At 43.5% G+C, this 24,917-nt stretch overlaps 1 protein-coding gene across 5 annotated transcripts in view; it reads left to right on the forward strand.

Annotated features, from left to right (window-relative positions):
• The window catches only part of CD36 (CD36 molecule (CD36 blood group)), a 69,389-nt gene extending 44,689 nt beyond the window's left edge, over nucleotides 1-24,700 (forward strand). For all 5 annotated transcript variants that reach the window (XM_079993688.1, XM_079993690.1, XM_079993687.1 and 2 more), the window contains exons 3-14: nucleotides 3,258-3,418; nucleotides 5,677-5,821; nucleotides 8,516-8,698; nucleotides 9,521-9,612; nucleotides 11,333-11,379; nucleotides 15,221-15,290; nucleotides 16,048-16,235; nucleotides 17,539-17,657; nucleotides 19,234-19,307; nucleotides 20,594-20,648; nucleotides 22,263-22,427; nucleotides 24,139-24,700. In XM_079993688.1, coding sequence (XP_079849814.1) covers nucleotides 3,258-3,418; nucleotides 5,677-5,821; nucleotides 8,516-8,698; nucleotides 9,521-9,612; nucleotides 11,333-11,379; nucleotides 15,221-15,290; nucleotides 16,048-16,235; nucleotides 17,539-17,657; nucleotides 19,234-19,307; nucleotides 20,594-20,648; nucleotides 22,263-22,427 — 1,299 coding nt within the window. In that variant the 3' untranslated portion in view covers nucleotides 24,139-24,700. The remainder of the gene's footprint in view (nucleotides 1-3,257; nucleotides 3,419-5,676; nucleotides 5,822-8,515; nucleotides 8,699-9,520; nucleotides 9,613-11,332; nucleotides 11,380-15,220; nucleotides 15,291-16,047; nucleotides 16,236-17,538; nucleotides 17,658-19,233; nucleotides 19,308-20,593; nucleotides 20,649-22,262; nucleotides 22,428-24,138) is intronic.
• The last annotated feature ends 217 nt before the right edge of the window (nucleotides 24,701-24,917 follow it).

Genomic DNA, 24,917 nt, shown 5'->3' on the forward strand with positions numbered 1-24,917 from the left:
CGCTAAGGAAAAGATGATGTCTCTCTGTAGCATAGGAATGACACACTGCGCAACATCAGTGGACGGTTGACACAAAGAGTGCTTTGAGAAGGTGGGTCTCTCTAGGCTGGTCTTCCTCTTGCCTTCCTTCTGCATCTTGAAATGTGTTTCCTTCCCTGGTAGACCAGTTTAGGACTAGTCCAAACTTTTCTTTACATCAGCCAGGAGATGAAGCAGAATAGTCACTATGCTTTAAAAAAAAAAAAATTGAATTCATTTTCATTGGATGTCCCCAAGTTCTAGAAGAGTAATTTGATAAGAATATAATATAAATTCTCCCTGAGGGTGCATGGTGTAATTGAGATGCTTCTTATTGCAGGTTTCCCCATGCAAATCTAGATGCCTTTTTCATAGGAAAAAGCTCTAGGAGAAAGTTGTTCTTCCTAAGAGGCTGCTTTTCTCTGTGTGGATCATAGGGAAAACCTGAGGTCCCACCTGCAGCTTGAAGTGGGAGACCTGTGTCTCAGGAATACCGTCACAGAATTCTCTAAATAAAATGACAGAAGGCTTGAATTTCCTGTCCAACCTCTCAGCTCAGGGGAGTGGGAAGCATTTTCTTTCATGTATATTTCAGGGATATGATCGGAATGGCAAGCGCTAGCATGTGCACCCTGGCTTTTTATTGCTTCATGTTGATGCTGTTAACACCCTTTTAATCTGTTTGTGGAGATTAAGGGTTGTTCTGGAAAGGGCAAGGAGGCCTTTGCTATAGGCTGGTTCTGAATGTTGAATTTCTATCGGGGTGATTGTTGCTCCATCCCTTCCAGTTGTGGCCCAAATCAGGCTACCAGATGTGTTTACCAAACAGCCTGACTTCCCGCTCAAGGAATTAACTGTACCCTGTTAACATGGGATGAGCAGTGGGAGAAAATGGTTGTCAGCTGTTTAGCCGCAGTTAGTGCCAGTGAACTTTCTGTATGTTTGTGTCTCATAGGTCATGTAAAGATGGCCTTTTTCCCTCTGAAGGCCTTATCCAAAGTCCCAGACAAAGCATGTTGAACTTTCCCCAGTAGATTCCTGACTTTTCATTTCAACTCCTCCTCCTCTTTCTCAGTGCTCCACATAATCCCTGGCCTCCTGGGACCTGCTCAGTGTTGAAAAGCTGCAAATGTTGAGTCAGGGTGACACGAGTTTGTAAGAGAGTACATGAACAAGCAAGTCTATTGCCATCAGGATTTTGCCTTCTGGAGCACTTCAAGCAGATCCTGTTACAAAGCTTTTTAAATATAAAAAATGGGTTGCCTTCTCTATCAAGTTCTGCTACCTCCCCCCCCCCAATGCATCTTACATTTCCTTTCTGTCTGGCTGTCTGTAAAGGGACTATGAACTCTGAAGCGCAGTGGTTCCAGCATTCGATGGAGTTGTGGCATTTGCTTAGCAGGTTTTGACAGCATTGGGAAATGCACACAAAGTACATTGCCGGACCCTGAATAGCTTAAGTTCAGCTCAGTGCAGTGTATGCCTGCCGTACAGACACAATCCTTGGTTGCATATTTTGGAGTGAAGGTTAAGTCCTTGGCAAAAAGATGAAGCAATTTCCCACAGGAGCCTTATGAGGACTTGCTCAAAAGTTGCTCTTTTGCAAACTTTGAGAAGACATGTGAAAATCCTTCCTTTTTTCCACTCTGACTTTGTCTTCATTTCCTGTTGTTTTTTTAAAAAAATAATGGTACTTCAGACAAATGAGTTCTGAATGGAAACCGATTTTTCTATTGGGATGAAGAAATGAAACCAGCTATATGCAGGTCAGAAAAGATGGTGTCAGGAGGGGGAGCAGTGAATAGATATAAAATAGGACTGAAATTTTGCAGGTTTGATTCTTCGGAAGGGTAATAGTTTGACCCGAATTTCATGGGATCTAAAATACAAAAGTTATAAGCGACAGAAGATTGGTGGGGTGTCCATTGAATTAAATGGGAAATGAAAGTGAATGAACTGCTTCAGTTGTTAAAATGAATAAATTACTTGTCACTTGAGTAGTGAAGCCAAGAGGCAAGATGAGTATCGCCAAAGTTATGTATTTAATATCACTTTAAAAATGCTAAGGCCAAAGCCTTGGGGGGTTGTTTGTATTAGCCCTTCTGTCTGCACAGAAGATTCTGATCTGCTATTTTCTTCTTCTAATTTAGAAATTAGGTCTAATTAACTTTCAGGCACTGTGCTAAAGTCTACTTCGAAAATCATGGATTTAAGTTTTCACTTTCATTTTTTCAAATGAGATTTTGTATCAATATCTGTACATTACTAGTTCAGAGTCTTCAATAATTCTTATTATTATTCTCTTAACTTGCAGGATTATCCTGACAAAGTGTGTTTCTCTGATTTGGGAAAGACCAGTCCTAGAACAGCTATTTATAATTGATGAGCACTATTTTAGGAAATATCCTGGGACGCAGGTGGCGCTGTGGGTTAAAGCCTCAGCGCCTAGGGCTTGCCGATGGAAAGGTCGGCGGTTCGAATCCCTGTGGCGGGGTGCGCTCCCGCTGCTCGGTCCCAGCGCCTGCCAACCTAGCAGTTCGAAAGCACCTCCGGGTGCAAGTAGATAAATAGGGACCGCTTACCAGCGGGAAGGTAAACGGCGTTTCCGTGTGCGGCTCTGGCTCTGGCTCTGGCTCTGGTCAGAGCAGCGATGTCACGCTGGCCACGTGACCCGGAAGTGTCTCCGGACAACGCTGGCCCCTGGCCTCTTAAGTGAGATGGGCGCACAACCCCAGAGTCTGTCAAGACTGGCCCGTACGGGCAGGGGTACCTTTACCTTTACCTTTATTTTAGGAAATGTTGAAGGAGAATCTTGCTAGAACCACCACAACTCCTACTGCATGTCAAATAAGATAATTTTAAGGCCACTATTCCTTAATGCAGTACAGTAGTTGAAATAGTTTCTCTTGACTTCACTAGAAGCTCCCCCTGCCCTTTCTTCCCTTCTCACACCTACATATTGACCTGGAATAAAAAGGAACAGAGTTTAAATCTGCACAGATAAATGGAGCACTTAGTTAAAATGTTTCCTAAGATGTATTAATCAATTATTAGTTTGAGCAATTATAATCTACTTTTATAATGTATTTTCCAATTCTTGTGTCTTTTTTTTTTTTTTAAGTAACTTTTTTTTACATCAGGTTGAAATGTATGAAGGTTCACACTACTGTATTAGCCTGATTGGAGGGAGCACAGCACACAACACTCCTCCTTTTCTCCTTGTTCTTTTCTTCTTCCAGGAAACAGTCATTGAAAATGGTACAATTGCATATGAGAACTGGCTTGTACCCGGAAGTCCAGTCTATAGGCAATTTTGGTTCTTTGATGTGCAAAACCCAAAAGAAGTGATGGAAAATGGATCACATCCAATACTCAAGCAGAAAGGGCCTTACACTTACAGGTAGGCAAGGTTTTTTTCTGTTAAATGTGTGTCTCCTCCTGTTCTTTTTTGAGGTTGGGTTGGTGGGCAGACCTGATTATTCCAAATCTGCTGGTTCTAGTGTTGTGCCAAAAACCTCTTCTCCAATTACACAAAAGTCTTCTGTGAAAAATGAGTCACCCCCCCCACCCTCTGTGTTTTTCCTAATACCGTATTTTTTGCTCCATAAGATGCATTTTTCCTCCTAAAAAGTAAGGGGAAATGTGAGTGCATCTTATGGAGCGAATGGCACTGCGCAGAGAGGGAGAGCTGTGCAGCGCCCCTTCAGCGAAACGCCTCTCCTGGCTTCTGCCTTAGCCACGTGCAGCCTCTTCAGGCAGGGGGAGTCTTCATCCTGCTACCCGGGAGAGGTAGCTATCCCAGAAGCCAGAACAGCCAGAGGCTATCCCAGAAGCCAGATCCCTCTTGCTGTTCTTGCTTCTGGCATTCAGATTTTTTTTTTCTTGTTTTCCTCCTCCCAAAACTAGGTGCACCTTATGATCTGGTGCGTCTTATGGAGCGAAAAATACGGTAATCTTGCTGGGTTCAGGACTGAATTTACCCTGTCTTTGTGAGGTGGCTATCTTTCTATTAAACGCTCATTCAGACTCCCAAGCAGCCTTCATTTCCTAATTTATTTTTAATCTCCATGAGAGGAACTACTTTTTGTTGCCTTCCCTGAGCTTTAGTTGGGGAAACTGAGTTTGGCCACCAACCTCCATTGCACTCTTTTCATCTTTGTTTTGAAGGAGGACAAACCTTCATCTTCACTTTAAAAATAATAATAATAACAATAATAACAAAGCCCAGCAGTCAGGTGCGCAGTAGCTGGCACCCCCGCCTTCCCCTGCTTATGGGACAGACTGACTGATGTCACTGGGGAGGTTGCAGGAAGTGCACGTGGGTGGGAAGGCTGAACAGTTCAGGTCACTGAAGAGATGATTTGTAAAGTGAAACAAGTGTAGCACCCCTCGACCACCTCAGAACAACAAAAAGCCTGCACCCAACCTATGACTTAGAATAGGTAAAAGAAAGGACTTCTTCCCGCAGCACATAAATTATGGACCCTCTTCCCCCAGGAGGCAGTGATGGCCACCAACTTGGATGGCTTTGAAAGAGGATTATTCAAATTCCTGGAGGAGAGGACTATTGATGGCTACTAGCCAAGATGCCTGGGCTCTGCAGCAATGCTGTTGAATACCAGTTGCTGGAAACGACAGGAGGGGAGAGGGCCCTTGTGCTCATGTTCTGCTCCCTGGTATCCCACAGACACCTGGCTGGCTCCTGTGAGTGTAGAATGCTGGCCTAGATAAGCCACTGGCCTGATCCAGCAGCCTCTTCTGCTCTTATGTAAAAAAAATTTTTTTGGGGGGAACTCTTCTGAAAGTATTGACTTGAGCTGGATTTATGCACAGATACATGTTCAGGATTACTATATAAAACTCATTATGAGGGCAAATTTAATGCGGCCTTAAATATGCATTGCTCAGCTTTATTTTCTCACTGCCTGCTGCTCCCCACTTGTAACAAAGGTTCTTTACCGTAACGGGGTAAGAATAAAAATACAGTGGTGCCTCGCAAGACGAAATTAATCCGTTCCACGAGTCTCTTCATCTAGCAGTTTTTTCGTCTTGCGAAGCAAGCCCATTGACGGCTTAGCGGATTAGCGCTATTAGCGGCTTAGCGGATAAGCAGATAAGCGGCTTAGCGGCTTAGAAAGGGGGGGAGAGGAAAAAAAACCACAGGAACTCGCAAGACATTTTCGTCTTGCGAAGCAAGCCCATAGGGAAATTCGTTTTGCGAAGCACCTCCAAAACGAAAAACCCTTTCATCTAGCGGGTTTTCCGTCTTGCGAGGCATTCGTCTTGCGGGGCACCACTGTAAAGCATAGGAGCACTTTTTGGAGGTGATGTCTGTGTTGTCATAAGGTGGTATTCAACTAAGTTTAACTCAGAGCAGACTCATTGAAATTAACCAATAATCAATAATAAAAATAAGTCATGTTCATTACTTTCAGTGGGTCTATTCAGAGTAAAACTTAGTTGGATACCACCTATAGATTTTTTGAACAAAGCACTGCGATGCAAACTTATACCCAAAGGAACCCTAAAGATGTTAAGAGTGTTTGGGTGGAGGGAATGCTCTGGCACTGGGAAGAAATGCTGGTTCAGCTGGCTGGTGCTAAATCGGCAGTCTTTCTATTCAGCTTTTGCAGTTAAATTTCTTCTTTTATTTCTAAGGGTGCGCTATTTGCCGAAAGAAAACATCACTCAACATAATGACTCCACAGTGTCTTTCTACCAGCCAAATATTGCTCTCTTTCAGCCTGATCTCTCAGTTGGGCCAGAAAACGACACTTTCACAATAGTCAACCTTGCCGTTGTGGTACGTAAGCCAGGCAAATTACCTAATTATGTAATATTAAAACTTTCTCATCTTCAGATTACCTTTTTCTCACACATGCATCTTTCCAAATGCACAGGTTGAGTAATGAGGACAAAAGTTGTCCTCCAGCTACAAAATTAAATCAGTTTAGAAATAGTGTGGTTGTCTTTTTGTTTTCTTTTTCCACCACAAAAAAGGCCCTGTGTGGAGTTTGCATGATTGTAGCCATACTCTGCTGCATGAGCCTTCTTTGCCTTAGCCGCTGGGGAGGGAGAACCTTTCGCAAATCCCTTGTCCAGCCTATACTTGGCTTCTATGACAAGGCTACTAACAATGGTGCCAATTAGTGCCAGAGTGAGGCATCTCCAGAGCCATCCAGCCCTACTGAGACTGGAGCTCTTAAAAAAAGCACATTGCCAAACCCCCTTGGGGCCTGATTTGTAGAGCGATACACTGCATGTTTGCATCAATTTGAATTGTTTGTTTCTTTATACGGGAAGAGTGTTTCACCCTTCTTAAACCCTCTGATTGCACCACAGTAGCGCTAATTTCTTCCAGAGTTGACTGCTAAAGCAGGTAGGGCTGGGAATAGCTTTCATTTTCCCAGATTAGAATTTGAGGTTAGAGATCTGGTGATGCTCTTGATCTAATGAGACTACTTTTCTTTGTGAACTGATGTTAAAGCTGCATAGTTATTGATGATTAGGTGAATATAGTTATGTGAAGGGCTTGAAATTATCTCAGAAATCTTGAGCATCCCTGTAATAGGCCCCTTCCCTCTTCTCTCTCTTCTGAGGCTGAGAAAGTGGTAGCTAAGTGTCGTAGGTAAGATTGGATTGTCAACTGTGGTGCAGTTGCTCCATTGATTGGCTGTCTCTCCCTTCTCCAATATTTACCAGAAATATCCCTTCAGTAATTATAGTGCTCTGTTCTATTTTTAGGGGCAGAAATGAAAGGTGTTGTGGGCTCTCCATTATAGTTGAGAGAGCCAGGATGGTGTGGGGGTTTCTGCATCAGATTAGGAGAGGGGAGGAGACCAAGCCTGAAATCCGCACTCAGCTACGAAGCTCACTTGGTGGCCTTGGGCCAGTTGCCATTTCCCAGCCTCACCAATCTCTCAGGTTGTTGTGGGGACACAAGGGAGTGTGTGGGGAGAATCATACTGGCTAGAATTCTTGGAGGAAAGGTGGGATTTATGCACCTTTCCGCAGAGCTGTAGCTACGGGGGGGGGGGGCTATCCCAGATGAAGCCTCCCAAGGAGCACCATTGAGGCTTCCAGCCAAACTGGGTCTTTGACCCAGGTGAAAATGAGCCTAGTTTTGATGCAGCCTTTCTGTTACAAATAGGTTTCATTGCATATTGACTCTAGCAGCTTCCCCTTAAAGAATCCTGGAATTTGTAATTTTGTGAGGCCCTAAGAATATGCTCTTTACAGAAGCCTGGGTAAGTTTGCACCTGGCCTTGCAGTTGCCAAAATAGAAGTTTCCTCCTGGCCCTTCGTTGTCTGAATGATGAGCAGCTTTCATAATACAGTGGTACCTCAGGTTACATACGCTTCAGGTTACAGACTCCGCTAACCCAGAAATAGTGCTTCAGGTTAAGAGCTTTGCTTCAGGATAAGAACAGAAATCGGGCTCCGGTGGTGCGGTGGCAGCAGGAGGCCCCGTTAGCTAAAGTGGTGCTTCAGGTTAAGAGCAGTTTCAGGTTAAGAACGGACCTCCAGAACGAATTAAGTACTTAACCCGAGGTACCACTGTACAAACTGCGGGAGGCAGTGGAAGACAGAAATGCCTGGCGTGCTCTTGTCCATGGGGTCACGAAGAGTCGGACACGACAAAACGACTAAACAACAACACCACCACTGTACAGCCTATAAATAAATTCTGTAGCAAATGGAAGAGAACTGTGAAGCTGTTGATCATGTGGCTCCACACTTAGAGCCTTAAATCTCAGTTTCCTCTTTCCTTCTCACAGAATAGATATCCCTAATGTAGACATCCACCATATTCTGTCATACTTAATAGCATGAAATCATGTCAAGCAATTAGATTCATTGTAGAATCAGAAGTTGGAAGGATCTTCGATTTGTGTGTGTGTTTAAAAATCCAGACATATTTTTTTTTTCCTAGAAGACTAGGGCAGGTTTCTAGTTCTTTTTGTACATGGTGGGCTTTTAAAACATTGGGGAATGCTTCAAGATTTCCTTCCAAAATGAAATACAGCAGACAGTGCACCAAAACTTGAACCATGTCACTGCTCTGATTCCAATCAACCATAATGCTTATCACTAATGTTCAAAAGTTTTCATTGCCTGGTCTCTGGCTGGGTTATTGCAGCCTCCCCCCCCAAAAAAAGAGGGGAGGCATCTTGGTCGCAACCTGAATGCAAGTAGGTTAGTCAGAGGGAATACAGTGGTACCTCGGGATGCGAACGGGATCCATTCCGGAGCCCCATTTGCCTCCAGAAGCAAACGTAACTAGCGACGGCACGTCTGCGCAAGCACGGGCTGTGATTCGCTGCTTCTGCGCATGCGCGTGACATCATTTTGAGCATCTACGCATGCATGAGTGGCAAAACGCGGAAATAACATGCTCCATTACTTCCGGGTTGCCACGGAGCGCGACTCGAACGCGCTCAACATGAAGCATATTCAACCCGAGGGATGACTGTATATGTGTTTGTGTTTGTCTCAGGCCGCACCTGCTTTGTATCAAAGTGGCTTCATACAAGCGTTGTTGGACATTTGGGTGAAGTCATCGAAGTCCCACTTCCTTCAAAACAGAACTGTGAAAGAAATACTCTGGGGCTATGAAGATCCTTTCTTGAAGAAAATTCCACTTCCAGGAGTTGAAAGGGTTGTTGGCGTATTCCTTCCTGTACGTATGTGTCCCAAAAGGGAAATAAACCACTTGTCTTGGTGCTGGGGGAGAATGGAAAGGCCCTTAGAAATCAGATCTGACAACCAGGCTGGGAAAAAGGAGAGGGTAGGGTCGAAGAAGTGGAGGGGAGTGTGAAATAGCTGTGTCTTCCTCGGCTGAGCTTGCTCTTTCTCAGCCTTAAAGTAGCAAACCTGCTCCTTAGGGCCTTGTTCCGCCATTGCTGGGGGCAGCGGCAAAGATTGTCTTTCCACAGGCCACCATGTTGCCTCAGTCCACCCCCGCTGGACTAAACAGTGATCATGTACCCAGCCTGGCCTCTCCAGACCACACTTCCCATCAGCCTTGGCCAGCATGTTGGGAGTTGTAGTCCGGCACCATCTAAAGTCCACCCCACTGGCTAATTCTGATGCAAAAGGAGCAGGTGGTCTCGTTCCATTAGTGCCCACCCTTGAGAAATGAATAGAGTGATTTTCATTTCTGTGTCATCCTGTTGATTGAGGCTTTAAATTGAGCATTAGTATTTCAGTATCTTACTTTGGGTTATTTTTAAAAGATGCAAATTCTTGGTGGTGTCTAACCCATTTTAAATAGATATATTGCTGATAGATCTACTTTTCTTGCCTTCAGTTTTGGCAAATCCATGCTTTTAGAATGGTATGTCTGCATGCAAAAATGTGTAAGAGAAATAAATTGATTGATAAGAAGCATGAAATGAGGAATGGTGTACATTTATTTGAACATAGAAAAGAACCCTGGGATTTACATTCATTATCAAACCCGTTTGTACTGAAAATTGTGTATTTTCTCTCCTCTCTCAAGTATAATGAGACACTGGACGGCCTTTATAGAATCCACAATGGGAAAAATGACACAAGCAAGACGGCACTCATCGAGACTTATAAAAACAAAACGTAATGTATATCTGGAAAATGTGCATAGAATTTTTTTCAATGCTTTGTAAAAGATCCAGTAATCATGTACTTTGGATCCTTTCTCACTCTGCATGCTTTTACAGCCACCTGTTAGAAAATTCAGGATAGAATAAAGGACTTTCTCACACAGCACATGGTTGAAATATGGAATTTCCTCCTCCAGGAGGCAGTGATGGCCACCAATTTGGGTGGCTTTGAAAGAGGACTGGACATTGGGGATAAAGCTATGTCCTGCCTCGACTGTTGGAGGCAGGATGCTTCTGAGTGGCCCTTGCGGGGAGGGTGCTGTTGTGCCCCAACAGGCTTCCCGTGGGCACCTGGTTGGGAGAACAGGATGCTGACCTTTGGCCAGATCCAGCAGGTTCTTCTCAGATTGTTATTTCAGTGCAGAAAGATGGAACACAGGAGATTGCTAGGCTTGAAACTACTCTATTGCAGAGATGTGTTTGACAACACTTGTTCAGGATAAATATATTCTGCTGGCTTTATGAGCAGACACAGGGCCAAGATGATTGTCATTGGGTCCATATGCCTCCCTGCCTTGAAGCTATGGAGGAGAATGAAACTTGCTACCACCAAGGTTCTGGTGCAAAAATTAACTTTAAGGGGATCACTTCTTCTCACCATAGGCTACCTCACAAGATGGTTTTAAATATAAAATCAAATGTCCTATGTACGCCTTCCTGAGTTCTTTTTTGGAGGGAGGGATACAGATGAGATTTTAATTTTGTGGATCAACAGCACACTAAAGCCAAGCCTTGATTTTTACACTAGTATTCTTGACAGGGGTGAGTTTTGTAGACCTTCAAAGCCATTCCTACCTTTGGCTCATAGAAGCAGGTCCTTCAAATGCAATGTGTATATATAGCAATGCTTAACCTAGCACAGCACCCACCCTTCTAATGCACTGGTTGGGCAGTTCTGTTTTGTTAAATGTTTCGCTTAGGCTGGTTTCACAGTTCTTGAAAGAGCAAGTAGTGTAGAGGGCAATGGGGAAATAATCGCCTTGAAGTGGCTTCCCTCACTAACAAGTAAGATGTAAACCAAATGATAAGGCTCTGGCAGTAAGGATTAATATGTACCTTCTTGCGAGTATGCCATAGAATCCTAGAACTGTAGAGTTGGAAGGGACCACAGGGACCATCAGGTCCAACCCCCTGCAATAATAAATTATATTATATGCTTAATGCTTAAAATTATATTTTAATGCTTAATAGACTATTGTATTTTAATATTCTGTTGGACGCCACCCAGCGTGGCTGGGGAAACCCAGCCAGATGGGCAGGGTATAAATAATAAATTATATTATATATATTATTTTATATGCAGAAATCTTTTGTCCAATGTGGGGCTCAAACCCACGACCCTGAGATTAAGCATCTGACTGAGCTCTCCAACATGCACGGCTTCTTTCCATTTAGCTGTGCCTGAGGCATGACACGGGTTGTCCATGCTTGACATGGCTGACACCTGCCAGTGTAAGCCAGGCTTGTGAATCCTGTAGCAGCCCTAGACTCTGGGTTAGGAAACTGCATAATTGAATCTGGCCTTGGATTGCGTCAGAGAATCCTTCTAGAAAGAAGGCACTGTGGCATGAATCAAACTCCTATATTAATATAGAAAAATGTATAGCAAAATGGATCTTTCTTTGAAGTTCTGTCCCCTGACCTGTATCATCCCACTTTATTTCCTTTTAAAGCACCCTTTCATACTGGGCTGGAGGTTGTGCTATGATCAACGGCACAGGTAAGTAAGTGTGGGTGGTTGTAAACTACTGACATTTAGGACCAATTTCTTACTAAAAATCTTGAGCCAGAGGGATAAGAGCACAAGTGTTCTGCACTGTCAGTACACTTAATGGTTCTTCGATATGGGTCTGTCCCAGGTTGCCACCAAGCACATTCCTACATGTCATGCACCTTGCACAGAAAGACTCTGTCCTGCAAATGCATTGTCATATCCATGGGGTTATTTGTGGGCTGCACTGCGGATCTCTGTAGATAGAAGGCGGAGCAGCAGATCTGCCTGTTCCCACAGTGCTGTGCATGACAAACTGATGCTCCACACCCTGAAGAGGTTTGCTTGAAAATAAGGCCATGGGTGGGGGGGACGGACACAGGAGCGCTCTTCTACAACTTTGGATTTAGAGGCACAAAAAATAGTGCTGGTAGGGCCTTCCCCTGGTGACCAATTCGAGTGCATTGATGAGCACAGAAAACAAACAACTGTATGAGAAGGGTTTTTTAATTTGTATTCTGCACTGCTGTTTGCGTTGTGTTTTTGGTGGAAACTACACACACATAAAAAATGCTGTGAAAATGTTTTATTTTAAGACATTTTAAAAATACATGGAATCTTGCACAGCTCACTGTCGCCTTCTAGTGTCATATTTGTATATTGTACATTACAGCACCTTTAAAATGATTTATTTGCAGCTGTGTAGCTGAGTCCCTAATGTGCTGTGTCCTGCCCTGAGACCCTCTGGTGCAGGGCAAGTAGGAAAAAAATAATAAATAATATTAAGTAGTACACAAGGCCTGGGGTGAAAGCTTTGAAAGGTCTTCCTGGGCAGGAGCCACTCTGCCAAGAGAATCATTACTTTGCTTAAGCTTGTCTCTTCCTCCCTGTTTTGGCTGCTGCTGTTCTCCTATTACGTGCAGAAATGCACTGCGAACACGGGAGGTTGATGATGTTTGTACCTTAGATGCCTGGTGATGCCTCTTATCCCACATGCCTCACCTCTAGGATGTCCTCTTGGCGGGGGAGAGGGATAGAGAAAAATGGAGCAACAAGACAACTAAGCTAAAAGCAGACAAGTGCCAATAAACAAACTTTTTGAGATTTTATTGCAGCACCATCTCTTGGGAGCTCCTGTGTGCTGTGTTTGGCCTTCAGCCAGATGCACTGGCTGTGTGTTCCCTGCAGGCCATGGAAGCCTGTGGGAATTGAAGGAGTGTGTGTTTGTTATTAGTCAATGGAGACAGTGCTCCTTATGCCATGGGGCTGGCAGCCATAGCCCTGCTGTGAAATCACATTCAGATTTAGATGTGATCAAAAAAGCTGGTGCTACCTCTGCAGCTCATTTATTTCAACAATCACAAACAGGATCACTACTTACCCTTGGAATTGGTTCAGAGTACTTCTGACCTAGAGAATGGTAATTGTTCTTACTATTGGCACCAATTATGAGTTGTTAATGCTCCAGTCAAACAAGTACCCACAAGTCTAGTTCAATGAGGTAGTAAAGTCCCATTCACTTAAAGGAATGAGTCATCTAGGAATGCTTATGAAATTTCTACTTGGCTGAACTCCACCTATTTGGGGTTTCTAAATTACCCAGCCTTAGTTCTTGGATTGGCACCAATAAATTAACATAGCATTATCAGGTGACATCAGTTTTCTTATTCTACTGTAGATTGTTTTCCTGTAGGTGCATGTTGGGTCATGATAGTCTTTCCTCCAATTTTGTTGGTGTACGTGGTAAGAAGGTAGCACAGTCCCTTCTGTCATTCTACATGGTGTTACCATTTGAAATTGGTAGCTGTGCTCAGTGAATAATTCCCAAGCACTCTTAACTTGCTTTTCTTAAACACACACCAGGAGGTTGCGAGTTCTCTTACCACAGGTCTTTTTAGTTCCTATCCTGTGACTATTTAAGTGCAGGCCCAGGCCGCGCACTTTCCCCTCAAATAAAATGCCAGTAAAAGACACAAGAGTTGAAGTCAGGCCACAATTGTATTGACTACAGATCAAGAGACTTGGGATAGGTAATGGGTAACCATTTATTTCCCACCCGCCTGCCAGAAATGACATCAGGGTCAACCCAATAGTGGGAATTCCTATGGCTTACATCAAACAGAGGGATCCCCACAAGGATCGCTGCTGAGGCCCAAAGACCCTGTCAGGGCATATGGACAGAAGCAACTCCTTCACTGATCCCTTTAACAGGATACCCTATTTTTTTGGGGGGGGGAGTGAGGGTACAACCCCTCCTCCAACCAGGACTAAAGTTACCCAGTGCCTAAACCACCAAAGTTATGATGATTGCTATGAGGTAAGCAAAACCTCCAGGCCATAGCCAGTTCGCCTGATAGACAAATTCCTACCTGGCCCCGCGAATATGGCGACCGCACCACCCATAGCAAGGCCAATTCATTAAGTGAAATACGAAATTAATGGAGTGGGTGGGTGGGTTGATCTGACACAGAAGAGCTGGGTGTCGGGGGCTGTTTAAATCCCCTGGGAGAGGACCTGAGGGAAGTCTGATTGCTCCTTCGGGCCCTCAGGATTTGCAGACCAAAGCTTGATATTTTTAAACAGCTGGTGAGAAAAACAGTGACAACATACTGTTGAATGGTTTCTTTAAATGTAAAGGTTCATCATTGTTCCACCCACTGTGTATGTCTTTAAGGGGCCAGAGCAAAATAACGAGACCCAGCTTTACAGCTGTGAAACATAGCAGGTGCTGCTGAGTTGCATTGATTAAGCTCTGTCAGCAATTGGGTGTAGTATATCAGGAGCAGCACCTAGCTCTCCCATTACCCTGGGGGATGGGTTGGTGGTTGGGTCATGGTTGTTGATGTATTTAGTGTAAATGGAGTTTTTGTTTTTCGTATTAAAACCTTGTTTAAGTTATTTTTGAGTCCCTTTTTAATGCATGGTCTCCCCAGCAAGCTCTCTGCAGTGCTACCATACTGCAAATAGCCAACACATACCTCTGCACTCCTTTCACCATTTTGTCATTTGAAGTTTTGAACAATAGCTCAGTGCCATACACAAAAGCAGGCTGGTCAGCATTTTAAGCAGTAAGCGCTGCAGTTTTGCTGGGATGCGTGCTCATATTTAAACAAGAGGTAGTCATGGTAACCTTCAGATGTTGGCCAGCCAGCATGGCGATAGCCTGGGATGATGGGAGCTGTGGTCCACAATATCTGGAGAGCACAAACCCATTTAAATTATTAAAAAGATCCTACCTATGTGGACAGAATGTATCTCGCCTACTTTTTATGATCCATGTCTCCAGTCATTGGATGTCTCCCCTCCTGCCCCCCCCCCCCCGGCAGTGAAGTAGAAAAATAAGAAAATATCTGTCACCCCTAATCATTACAATAACATGCGAACTGGTCTGTTCATTATCCTGCTTCCCTGATATCTGGGATAGCTGAGATATGGAATCAGCCTCACTTGCTAGTCAACAAGATGTGGGTGGTGTTTGTTTAAATCCAAGGAATGGTTTCTTCTTTGCCATAAACTCTGTGTAACCTTAGATGACTTTTTGTATCTTGGCTTCAGGTCAACCAATGGGTGGTTTCCAAATTAACTCAGACAGTATTTTTTAAAGTACCATTAAAATGCTTCAGATCTTGCACTCTAATGTTAAAAGCCTTGGGAAGATGTCAAATGTATGTTTTTCTTGCCTTCCTCTGAAACGTCTGTCTGCAGTGTCTCTTAATCCAGTTGCGAAAATTGGCCAGATGAGATAGATGAACACAAGTGAACTGGCAGCTGAGTTTTGCACTTACATGTGTGTTGTGCAAACCTGAGCGCAAGCTGGGAATTTATATGATATTTCTCATTTTATTTGCAGATGGGGCTTCCTTTCCCCCTTTTGTCCAAAAGACTGCAAGACTTGACTTATTTTCTTCTGATATTTGCAGGTAAAGACCATCATAAAATCCTTTTCTATGCTTGAGTTAGGAAGGATATAATGATTAAAAGTTTGTTTTTGTTTTTTATATAAAAAAAATCTGGCTTATAGTCAGCCTGGGGTAACATTGAAGAGAACCAACAACATTGATCTGGCAAAGCTTCTGGATTGTTTGGGCCAAATTTGGGCATCACATGAGAGATCAATGACCAAATTCTTCCACGTTTTTTTAAGTTAAAGGCAGGCACAGAATGCCCCAAACCACACAACTACAGTACTATTTGCCAATAGAAACTGTCCCCCAAAGTTACTATTTACCCTTATGGAAAACTAGTGTGTTAACTCTTTTGGTACCATTTTTTTTCACCAGTTATTTTTCATGGCAGCCCATCAAATTTTTGGTCCCACTGTATCAAAAACTGCTGTGAGGTAGTACTACTGAAGCAATATTTCTTCAGGCCTTCCCAGGAGGAAAATCATCCATAAGGGTTGCAAATTTAAATTAGCTCTTCAAATGTGTTTAGGCTTGTTTTGGTCACCTCGTGCTTTTGGAGAGGTGTTGAAAACACACTGAAAGTAATGGGCACAGCTTGAAAATAATGGGCAGGTTGAAATCTCTGGCTCGTATTTTAATTTTGCAGATAGCCACCAAATGTATGGGAAGTATATGGATAGCAGATTAGGATAATAGAAATTATGAAATTACAGGTGCCTGTATGTTTGCTCCTAAATTAAGACGCTACCTTCCTGTCCCATTTCATATCCAGATCCATCTACAGCAACTTTGACAGTGAACAGACTGTGAAGGACATCCCACTCTATCGCTTCATTGTCCCTCCAGGTGCTTTTGCGTCTCCTCTTGTCAATCCTGACAACATCTGCTTCTGCACAGAGAAAGAGATATCCCAGAATTGCACATTAGCTGGGGCACTGGACATCAGTTCTTGCAAACAAGGTATCTGCCTGCAATTTGAGCTGAGCAAGCTACTGGAGTGGTTAATATAAAGATTTGGAGCTCTGGACAATATGAACTTGGGGAGTGGTGCTGCCACAGGCTGTGCCCTCTGCTGTCCAACTAACAGCTCTTTGGTGAGAACGGAGGCACCAGGGGCAAGGCTCTGTACTGGGTCCAAATTATGTTGCAATGAGTTCTCACTGATTTCATTGGAGCTTCAGTCATGTCTTAAGTTGTCCCATTAGATTCAAAAGGGAACCAACAGCCCTTTCTCTATAGCAATACTGCTAAAATGGAGTTGATCTATTAAGAGTAAATCTATTAAGGGCTGCATCTGAACTCACTTGCAAGGGCACATTGCGATTGAGGCTTTATAATATAAAGCTGAGTAAAATTCAACAATGGGGTAAATTGAAAAAAGAGAACTGAAATACTTGTGAGAGTTTTGTTTTTATTTTTAAAAATGCAACAAATTTCATTCACTGTACACAAACTTTTAATACTTCAAATGTACACACATTCATACATCTACATATAGGTGTGTGCATGTGTACATGGAGCAGAATTCCACATTGTAAAAGTTTTGCTTGCATATACAACAACCTGTACAACATTACTCATAAGAATTGCAGGTGTGCCTGGACTCCCACTGGAGGAAAAATGAGATGAAAATGAAATAATTTGAAAAGTCTTTCTTTTTTTGATGTTAAGCCATGTTAGCATCCTGAGCTATACTGGCACTACACATTCAAAACTTATATCTGATCGTGTGGTGGGGGCAAAACAGACCTGAATTGTGGCTGCATGTCAAAGGTTTATTAGCTGTGGTTGCATCATGTTTCTTTACAGTATAAATTAATGTACCGTACATCTAAATTGTCACTGTTGCACAATGCAACGTATTGTGCAATTTAAGTAGAGATGTCATTATACTTGCCACAATGCGTACTGTGAGTCCAAAATCCCTTTCCAACTCAGTTTTTAAAAATGAGAATAACTCAAGGACTTCTGCCTTTTCTTTCCTCACTACCTGCATACCTTTGAGCCCCCTCCACCTCTTACCCAATTAACCTGACCACTGCTGGCACTCTGGCAGCTGCAAGCATGAAGAAAATGGCCTTCAGTTCCATTCTGAGCCCCTGGCATGTTGCTGCATAGGGTCTGTTTGGTGGCGGCCCCTGGAACAGATGTAGTTTTCCCCATATAGGCTGAGTAGCATGGTTTTTAGCATGCTAGGCGCTAGAAAGAGAAGGGCTTACTGCCGTGGGATTGTACTGATGTTTTTTCTCCTCTTCCTCCGCAGGAAAACCTGTATATGTCACACTCCCCCACTTCCTCTATGCAAGTGAAGAAATTGCTCAAGGCGTTGAAGGCTTGCACCCAAATCCACCTGAGCATATGACCTTTTTGGATGTAGAGCCAGTAAGTAATCACACTGTACCCTTTCGCTCTCCCCCCCCCCCCCAAGTGCCTCAGTTCTGTCATTTAGAAAAACTAGGATTTGGCTTGCAGTAGAGCTCAGACTGATATCCTTTACATGCATAACTTAAACATAACTTAAATGTAGCCCCACAAAGGGGGTGAGGTGGGATCTCAGCATCTTCTGTCTTGTCACACAAGATCTTGGCACCAGCGCTCTGGTGCAGTAGCAGCCTGTAACTTATGGATACTGCATGTGATCTTGGGATTAACTTTTGGGGTTCGTGAAAGAGTGGCCAGAGTGTTTGCCTCAGGAAAAGCTCCCTGAGGGACCTGTTGTTGCCAGATGTTTCTGAAGCTGGGCAGGGCCTAGTTTGTTTCAGCCATGTGAGACAAGGGAGAATTATTCTCCACTCTTGGCAGAGGTCTCCCCTGCCTCCCCTGCCCCATTTCTTGATATCAAAGAACATAGGAAGCTGCTTTAGACCAAGTGAGACATCTAGCTCAGTCTTGACCACGCCGCCTGTGTGCAGCTCTCCATGGTTTCAGGTGCGGAATATTTCGAGCCCTAACTGGCAGTGCCAGAGATTGGACGTGCACACAAAGTCCTTCCCATATTGAACAAAAGCATGATACAAATCTTAAAGGGAAATGTCTTAAAATTGGCTGCCATCACTTTAGGGCTGAATTTTGCACTGTGGGCTCATGCACACCTCCTCTTGTGTGGGGCGGGCAAGCCCATGTCCTGCAAGCTGGACCAGCCATGACAACCCTCCTCCCTATCACAGCACTTCCAGGCCAGCAATGCAGATGGGATGGGGGATTGACTGCCTGTGTTCCCCCACCCAGCACTGCACAGGGGCATCGGGGGGGGGGGGAGCAAGTGAGTGCAGGTTTGGGGCATTTAGCCCTGGGAGGTTTGAATATAACCCTCAGGTCAAACAAGGACCTAGCTACTCTGATGTAACTGATGTGGAATCATGATAAATAGCCTCTGTTCAAGGTGTTGCCGCTGGGAATTCACTCTTCCCAAAAGAAAAAGTGGACTGAAACACAGCCCTCCTTCAAAATTCTTCATAGCTCTTCTCCAAATTTTTGCAATGCAGTTCTCTCGCCAAGTATTGTCTACAGAAATGCATATACGACAATTAAGTCTACGTATCAATGCATATATTGCCAAAAACATCTTAAGGACGCATTATAGTTGGGGAAATTGCATACAGACATGTAGATTAGGATAAATTTGCACATAAATGCTGACAAACATTCATGAGAGTTTCAAAATGCTGTGGAAATGTGAAAAACCAGACCTAAGATTGGGAAAATGAGCAACTAGGGAAATCTGAAATTGCAGTGGTGCGGTGATTGCCAATGTCTAGTTGCAGCTAAAGATAAATCATGTAACTTTGGCCATTTCCTGTTCAGCTACTCTTATAATAGGAAATGCTCTAATTTTGGATCCAAATAAAAACATGTTACTGTATTTTAATGCTGCTAATTACTAGTGTCCGCCACCCCCACCCCCCCGCGACATCAGTTGTTCATGGCACTTCATATTTATTTGTGTTGTGTTTTTTAGACCACAGGGTTTACACTGCAGTTTGCCAAAAGACTGCAAATCAATTTGTTGGTGAGGCCTACTACAAAAATTACGTAAGTTGCTGTTTTAATTGAATTAAAAAGTAGTGCATGTGCTTCTCTGTAAATTCTCAGTGTTGGGTTTGTAAGTCCCTCTGCATTCTTGAACCTGATCATTTTCAGGGTTGGACACTTTGTTCCTCAACATGTTATGGATACAATAGAAATTATCACTCATTGTATGTCTGGACAGTTAATTCGAATATGTAGTGTGACATAACTGGACCCAACTCTATCCCAGGTCCCCTGCAATCTAACGTAGAGTTTAGATGACAAGGAAAAAGACAGAGGTTTCCTGGTACATAGCTCCTTTCTGAAGAATACACAGTATTCAAGTCAATATTATTGGCTTGAATAGGAATGGAGAGAAATCAGATACAGTTTTCAGTTAAAGCCAGACTTGCAGAAGTTGCACTTTCTGAAGCAATACACAAACCAAAGCACGTTCATCCTGTGATGGCAGCAGGGGCTGATGGGAGTTGGAGTCCAGCAACATCCGAAGGGCACCCAATTGGCTCCTGCTTTAGGTTTTCTGCTGAAGATGAAACTTCAGAAAGAACTTCTATTCCTGCTTAATGCAACATAATTTTGACGAAAACCAAAGGAAAAGCATCACATGTGCTCTGGACACCTGTAGCTTCCCACCAGACATGCTGAAGTGAAATTTTGGGAGAATCTTTATTTAGGTTTTAACTTGGTGAAAAATGTGAGGAAATTTGTGACAAGTCATATAGTTCTTTTCTTCCATGCTACCTTGAAGAATATTCAGGTCTAGCCTTAGGACAGCACACAATAGTGACAATATTGTCTAAAATGCAATAGGAAATACAGATCATTCTCTTTAGCCGCCCATACTGGGCTGGTTCCAATGATCATAGCTATATATGTATGCAAATAATTTAATAATTTGGTTTAATAGAGAGATGAATGAGTCTTTTGCCTGGACACAGGACCTTTGCTCCTCCCTTCGCAGCACAATCAATCAAACCAAGAAACCTCTGGAACCTTAGCCTCCTCTTCTGTCCAGAGCAGGGAACTATGGTTACCAGCCTCGGACACTAAGGTTAGAGTTTTTATGGTCTGATGGCTCACACTGTGAAAAGGGTATGTGTGTGGGCTTTTAATTATTATTAAAGACTGCTTCATAAGATGTGATCATCTGAACATATCAGGATGTAGGTAGTTCTTTTTAGGTTTATTCCTGTTGAACATGCAAAAACTGCTGCATAAATGCTATTCTGACTTATGAATCTTTGCCCAATTTTTTCATTCTAATTATATTTTCATATGTTTTATTGCAGCGCCCTAAAACAGGTCAAGTTGCCATTTCTCTTTCCTATTTTGTGGCTGAATGAGGTAAATTCTGTTTGTTGTTGTTCTCTGTTGCTCTTCATTAGTTATATAAGTACTGTTGTGACTAGCTATTCCTACCCCTTTAAAAATGTTGGCCAAGATTTGAAGACTTTCTTTCTATCACAGTTAATCTATATATTATGCTTGTCCTACTTCTTTAGTGTTGATGAGTTCCATAGGTGCAGCAGTGGTGGAATTTAGTTTTTAATATTGGAGGTTATTTGCAGCTGAGGCACTGGCGACAGCAAATTCACCTGCTCCCCATCAGATCTCCAAAGGAGCAGCAGCTGCTCCCAAAAACACTCTCCTGTGTTTCTCTCTGAGGCCTCACTCAGAGTAAAGCCTCTTCCCAAAATTCTTTCTACTGTGTTTTCTGCTTAAACTTGCTTGCAATATGGCTGGATATATGGAAAAATAAGTCTGAGTCATAATCTTCAAGTGTCTCCTTGGACCACTTTTCTGTTGCTTCCCAAATGGAAGGTGTGCCTTGCAAACTTCACTGCATGAGAAATGCCTAAAGCAGGCATGACCAAACATGGCCCTCCAGATGTTTTGGGACTACAGCTCCCATCATCCCTAGCTAACAAGACCAGTGGTCAGGGATGATGGGAATTCTTGCCCCAAAACACCTGGAGGGCCAAGTTTGGCCATGACTGGCCTGAAGTCATCCTGGCTCCATTAACCCTCTCCAATCCAACCTGCCGTATCCCAACACCATTGGGTGAACTGAAGTGGCACAATCTTGGATGGTGTCCCTTCCCTTCAGGGGCTCATCTTTTCTGAATGCTTTGTGTTGTAAACCAGCTGCTCTATTAGAGTTGTTTACTACAGCCTTCTCCTCTGTGTTTGGCTTCCCCAGCTGTCTTGTCTGTCTGTCTTATCTATCTGGTCCCCTTCAGAAATTGCTGAATGACATGATCCTTAACCCTTGGCCATACTAGCTGGAAGTCCCAAGAGCACCTGAAGGCCAGCGCTGCTGTAGAGCACCTGGGTTCCCAGGGTGTGGCCTTGAGACCATCACTTTGTTGACTAAGCAGGTGTGAGTCTGGGTCGTTGCCCAGTTGGGAGGCCTCCTGGAAACCCAAAGGAATAACTTCAATCGAGAAGATAGATAAATGTGACATTTATCTTGCACTGCACTATGTGCAGCATGTGCTGGTTAAACATTTTGAGCAACGTATGGATAACCACTTAAGTCCCTGACTCTCTTCTTGCACCCACTCCTGGGTGGGTCTGTACATGAGTCTGTATAGACCCACTGAGCCTCCCCAGTTGTCCTGCAATGCTGTATTCACTGAGCAAACCTGCCCATCATGATGCCAGGTGTGGGGCAGATAAAAGCCTGATGGCCACGAGCAGGTTTGCAGGTCTTAGGTAGCACTTTGAAAGAAGATGTGACAATCAGCTGGTTGTTGTTCCTTCCCCTCCTTTCACCATTCCATTTATTATTATTTTTATGCAATGGAACTGGCTGTAATCAGGGATGTAAGCAGGTTCCTTTTCGTAGATCCAAGATGGAAATAACTTGACATTGCAGTTCCCACATGTGGGGAGGAAACTGCTTGTGGACTTCTGTGTGGAATAATGTTGCTCTTGGTCTCCCTCTTCTTCCTCCAGACGGCCATTATTGATGATAAGAAAGCTGAGTTTTTCCGAGAGAAAGTGACCAATAAGATCAAGCTTCTGCATCTGTTGGAAGCGGTGCTCATCATTGCCGGCAGCGTGATGTTCCTTGGATTCCTCGTCTCGTTCTTAGTATGCCGAGCGCAGAAATCAAAATAAGTAAGGAAACAGGACTCTGGCAGGATTTCCTTTGATGATTATTTCTGAGATTCTTTGGCTGAAATAATAACAGCAATTGGGCACCCACAGTTCTGTGTATATGAGACCATTTTGCACATGTCGAAGGCAAGGCTTGGAAAAAGATGTATTGATTTTTATCAAGCAAATCTATACCTTGGGTGAACATTAAATGTGCCGCTACTCTGATTCCAGACACCGGGTGGTATATCCAATGAAACTGTACTGTCAATAGCAGATAGCTTTTTAGAAGGGTTGTACATAGATGGTGCTCAGAAATGAAACTTCCAGTGGCCTCTTGGGCTCCCAATATCCTTATGCAGTGGCTTAAGGCTTAGTGTGTGTCTTCACACAATCCTCTTAAATTTCAGCTTTAAATAAGCATACATTTAAAAACATAATGCAAGAAATAAATTTTTTACCAGCGAATCCAAATTTGCTGCAGTTTTCCAGTGAGTTTACATTAATGGGAAGCTGGAAAACTGAAGCAGATTTGGATTTGCTGGTAAAAATCACAAGTTTTGCCTCCACATGATATATGGGTTGCTTCCAAACCTACCCCTCTCTTGCCCTCACCACTCCCTTCGGGAAATCCATATAGACTAGCCTTGGTCCCTAGAAGTTGTTGGACTACAACTCCTATCATTCATAGCCAGCATGGCCAGTGATGATGGGAGTTGTAGTCAACAACATCTGGGGACCCAAGGATGAGAAAGGCATTAATATAGATAGTAGTAGTTGGTCCTGGAGCACTGCTTTCCTGACCTCCCATCCACAGGGCGTGGGGCAGCAGTGAGCTTGGCATGGTGGAAATGCACCAGTGGGAGCACCAGATCCACGACTGCATTTGCACTGCGCCAGCCTTGCCACTCCCCCTCCTGGTAAGCCACAGCAATGACAGTGATGGGAAGTCGGGCAAGCAGTGTTGTCCCCTCAACCACTACCAACAGCCACTGACTCCAGCTCCTGATATATGTGGGGCGGACCATCTCCAGCGCTCCAGGCTTTGGCCTATAAGAAGTGTTGACATTCATAGTTCTGTCGCTGAATTTCCACATCATGCTAAGTCATGGTTTACTGTTAATACGCAAATCACTTTTGCTATGCTTCTCCCTAGCAGCTAGTGGAAGCAACCCCCCCACCCGGCTTAGTGTTACATCTGACCTGGGGACTGTGGTGCCAAATGACCCATGCATAGCAAGCCAAGAACAAATATTGGCTTCAGATCACAATTCCCAATTCAGATGTAATGCTTAGTCAAGAATTGTTGTCTTCGCTCTCGCTTTTTATCGGGGAAGAGTGATGTGGGAGAGATCTGCATATTCATAGGAAAACATTTACTATGATGCAAGAATCCAGCCATTGTCCTCTCCCCAAAAGTCAGAAACATACTTAACAGAGTTTGCCTATGGTATGAAGGCCCTGTGCAATACAAGTTTCAAAAAATTACAGAAAGGTTACTCCTTTCCCCAAGGAATGTTGCTTTTCACATTAAGCGGGTTTCTATCTTTAGCCCAATTAATACAATGCGAAGGATACTATCTGAGGCTTCTGATAAACGATCAAAAGGCCTTTATGGTTCTATTATAGAACCACAATCTCTGCTGTGATATGTCTGCTAAAGCCTTCCATGAGAAAATGATCCAGATACCCCGGATCTGCTGAACTAACTTGGGGTGATTTCTTTTCTCAGGTATCAAGCTACTTCAGGTATCAAGCTACTGCAGATGTAGGCAATAGTCATTTCAGACTTTAAGCAAGGGAGGGTAATGAACCTTCCGGATGAACCTTCCTGATGGCATTGCTGGACTGTGCTTTGTATGTGGCAAATCAGCTTAGGATGAAGCCCCGCCTCAGTGTGTTGAGTGAAGTGCGTGCCTTTGCCTGCCAGAACCCCAAAGATGTTCTGAAGAGAGACTATCGTTAAATCTGACTTTCTGGCATTCTATGAGCCTTTTATAAGACATCCATCAAACCTGTGCTACCGTTTAAGCAGCTTGCTGCTGCTGCCACAGTCTCTTCCCACCTGGGGAATTCAAGAATGGGAAGAGAAGTTCTTTGTCCAGAAAGCACAGAATCTTGCTCTCAAACATGTTCAGTCATTTGTTTTTCATCCACGTCTTCAAGAAGTTGAAGAAGCCTCTAAAATTAAGCTGTGTTCTTTTTTTCTCTGCAAAGATGTGATTTTAGAAGATGAGAAATGTAAAACACCATTAATTGTAACATATGGATTTCAGTAAAGGGTTTGTCAAAAACTGTCTGTATTTCCTTGTTTTTGTACCCACGCTTGCAAGTCTATGTGCAACTACACTCCTGCTCACCGCCAAAGTGGGGATGGGTAAATCTGCTAATTTCAGTTTCTCCATTTCACCTCCACTGCATTTTAGTTCAATTTCCCACATCTCCACACCAGCTTGTGGATTATTATTTTTTAAGAAGTCCTTGTGAAAATTCACCAGAGAATTCCTCCTA

Source organism: Podarcis cretensis (assembly GCF_951804945.1).
Source record: "Podarcis cretensis genome assembly, chromosome: 10".
Taxonomy (NCBI): Eukaryota; Metazoa; Chordata; class Lepidosauria; order Squamata; family Lacertidae; genus Podarcis; species Podarcis cretensis.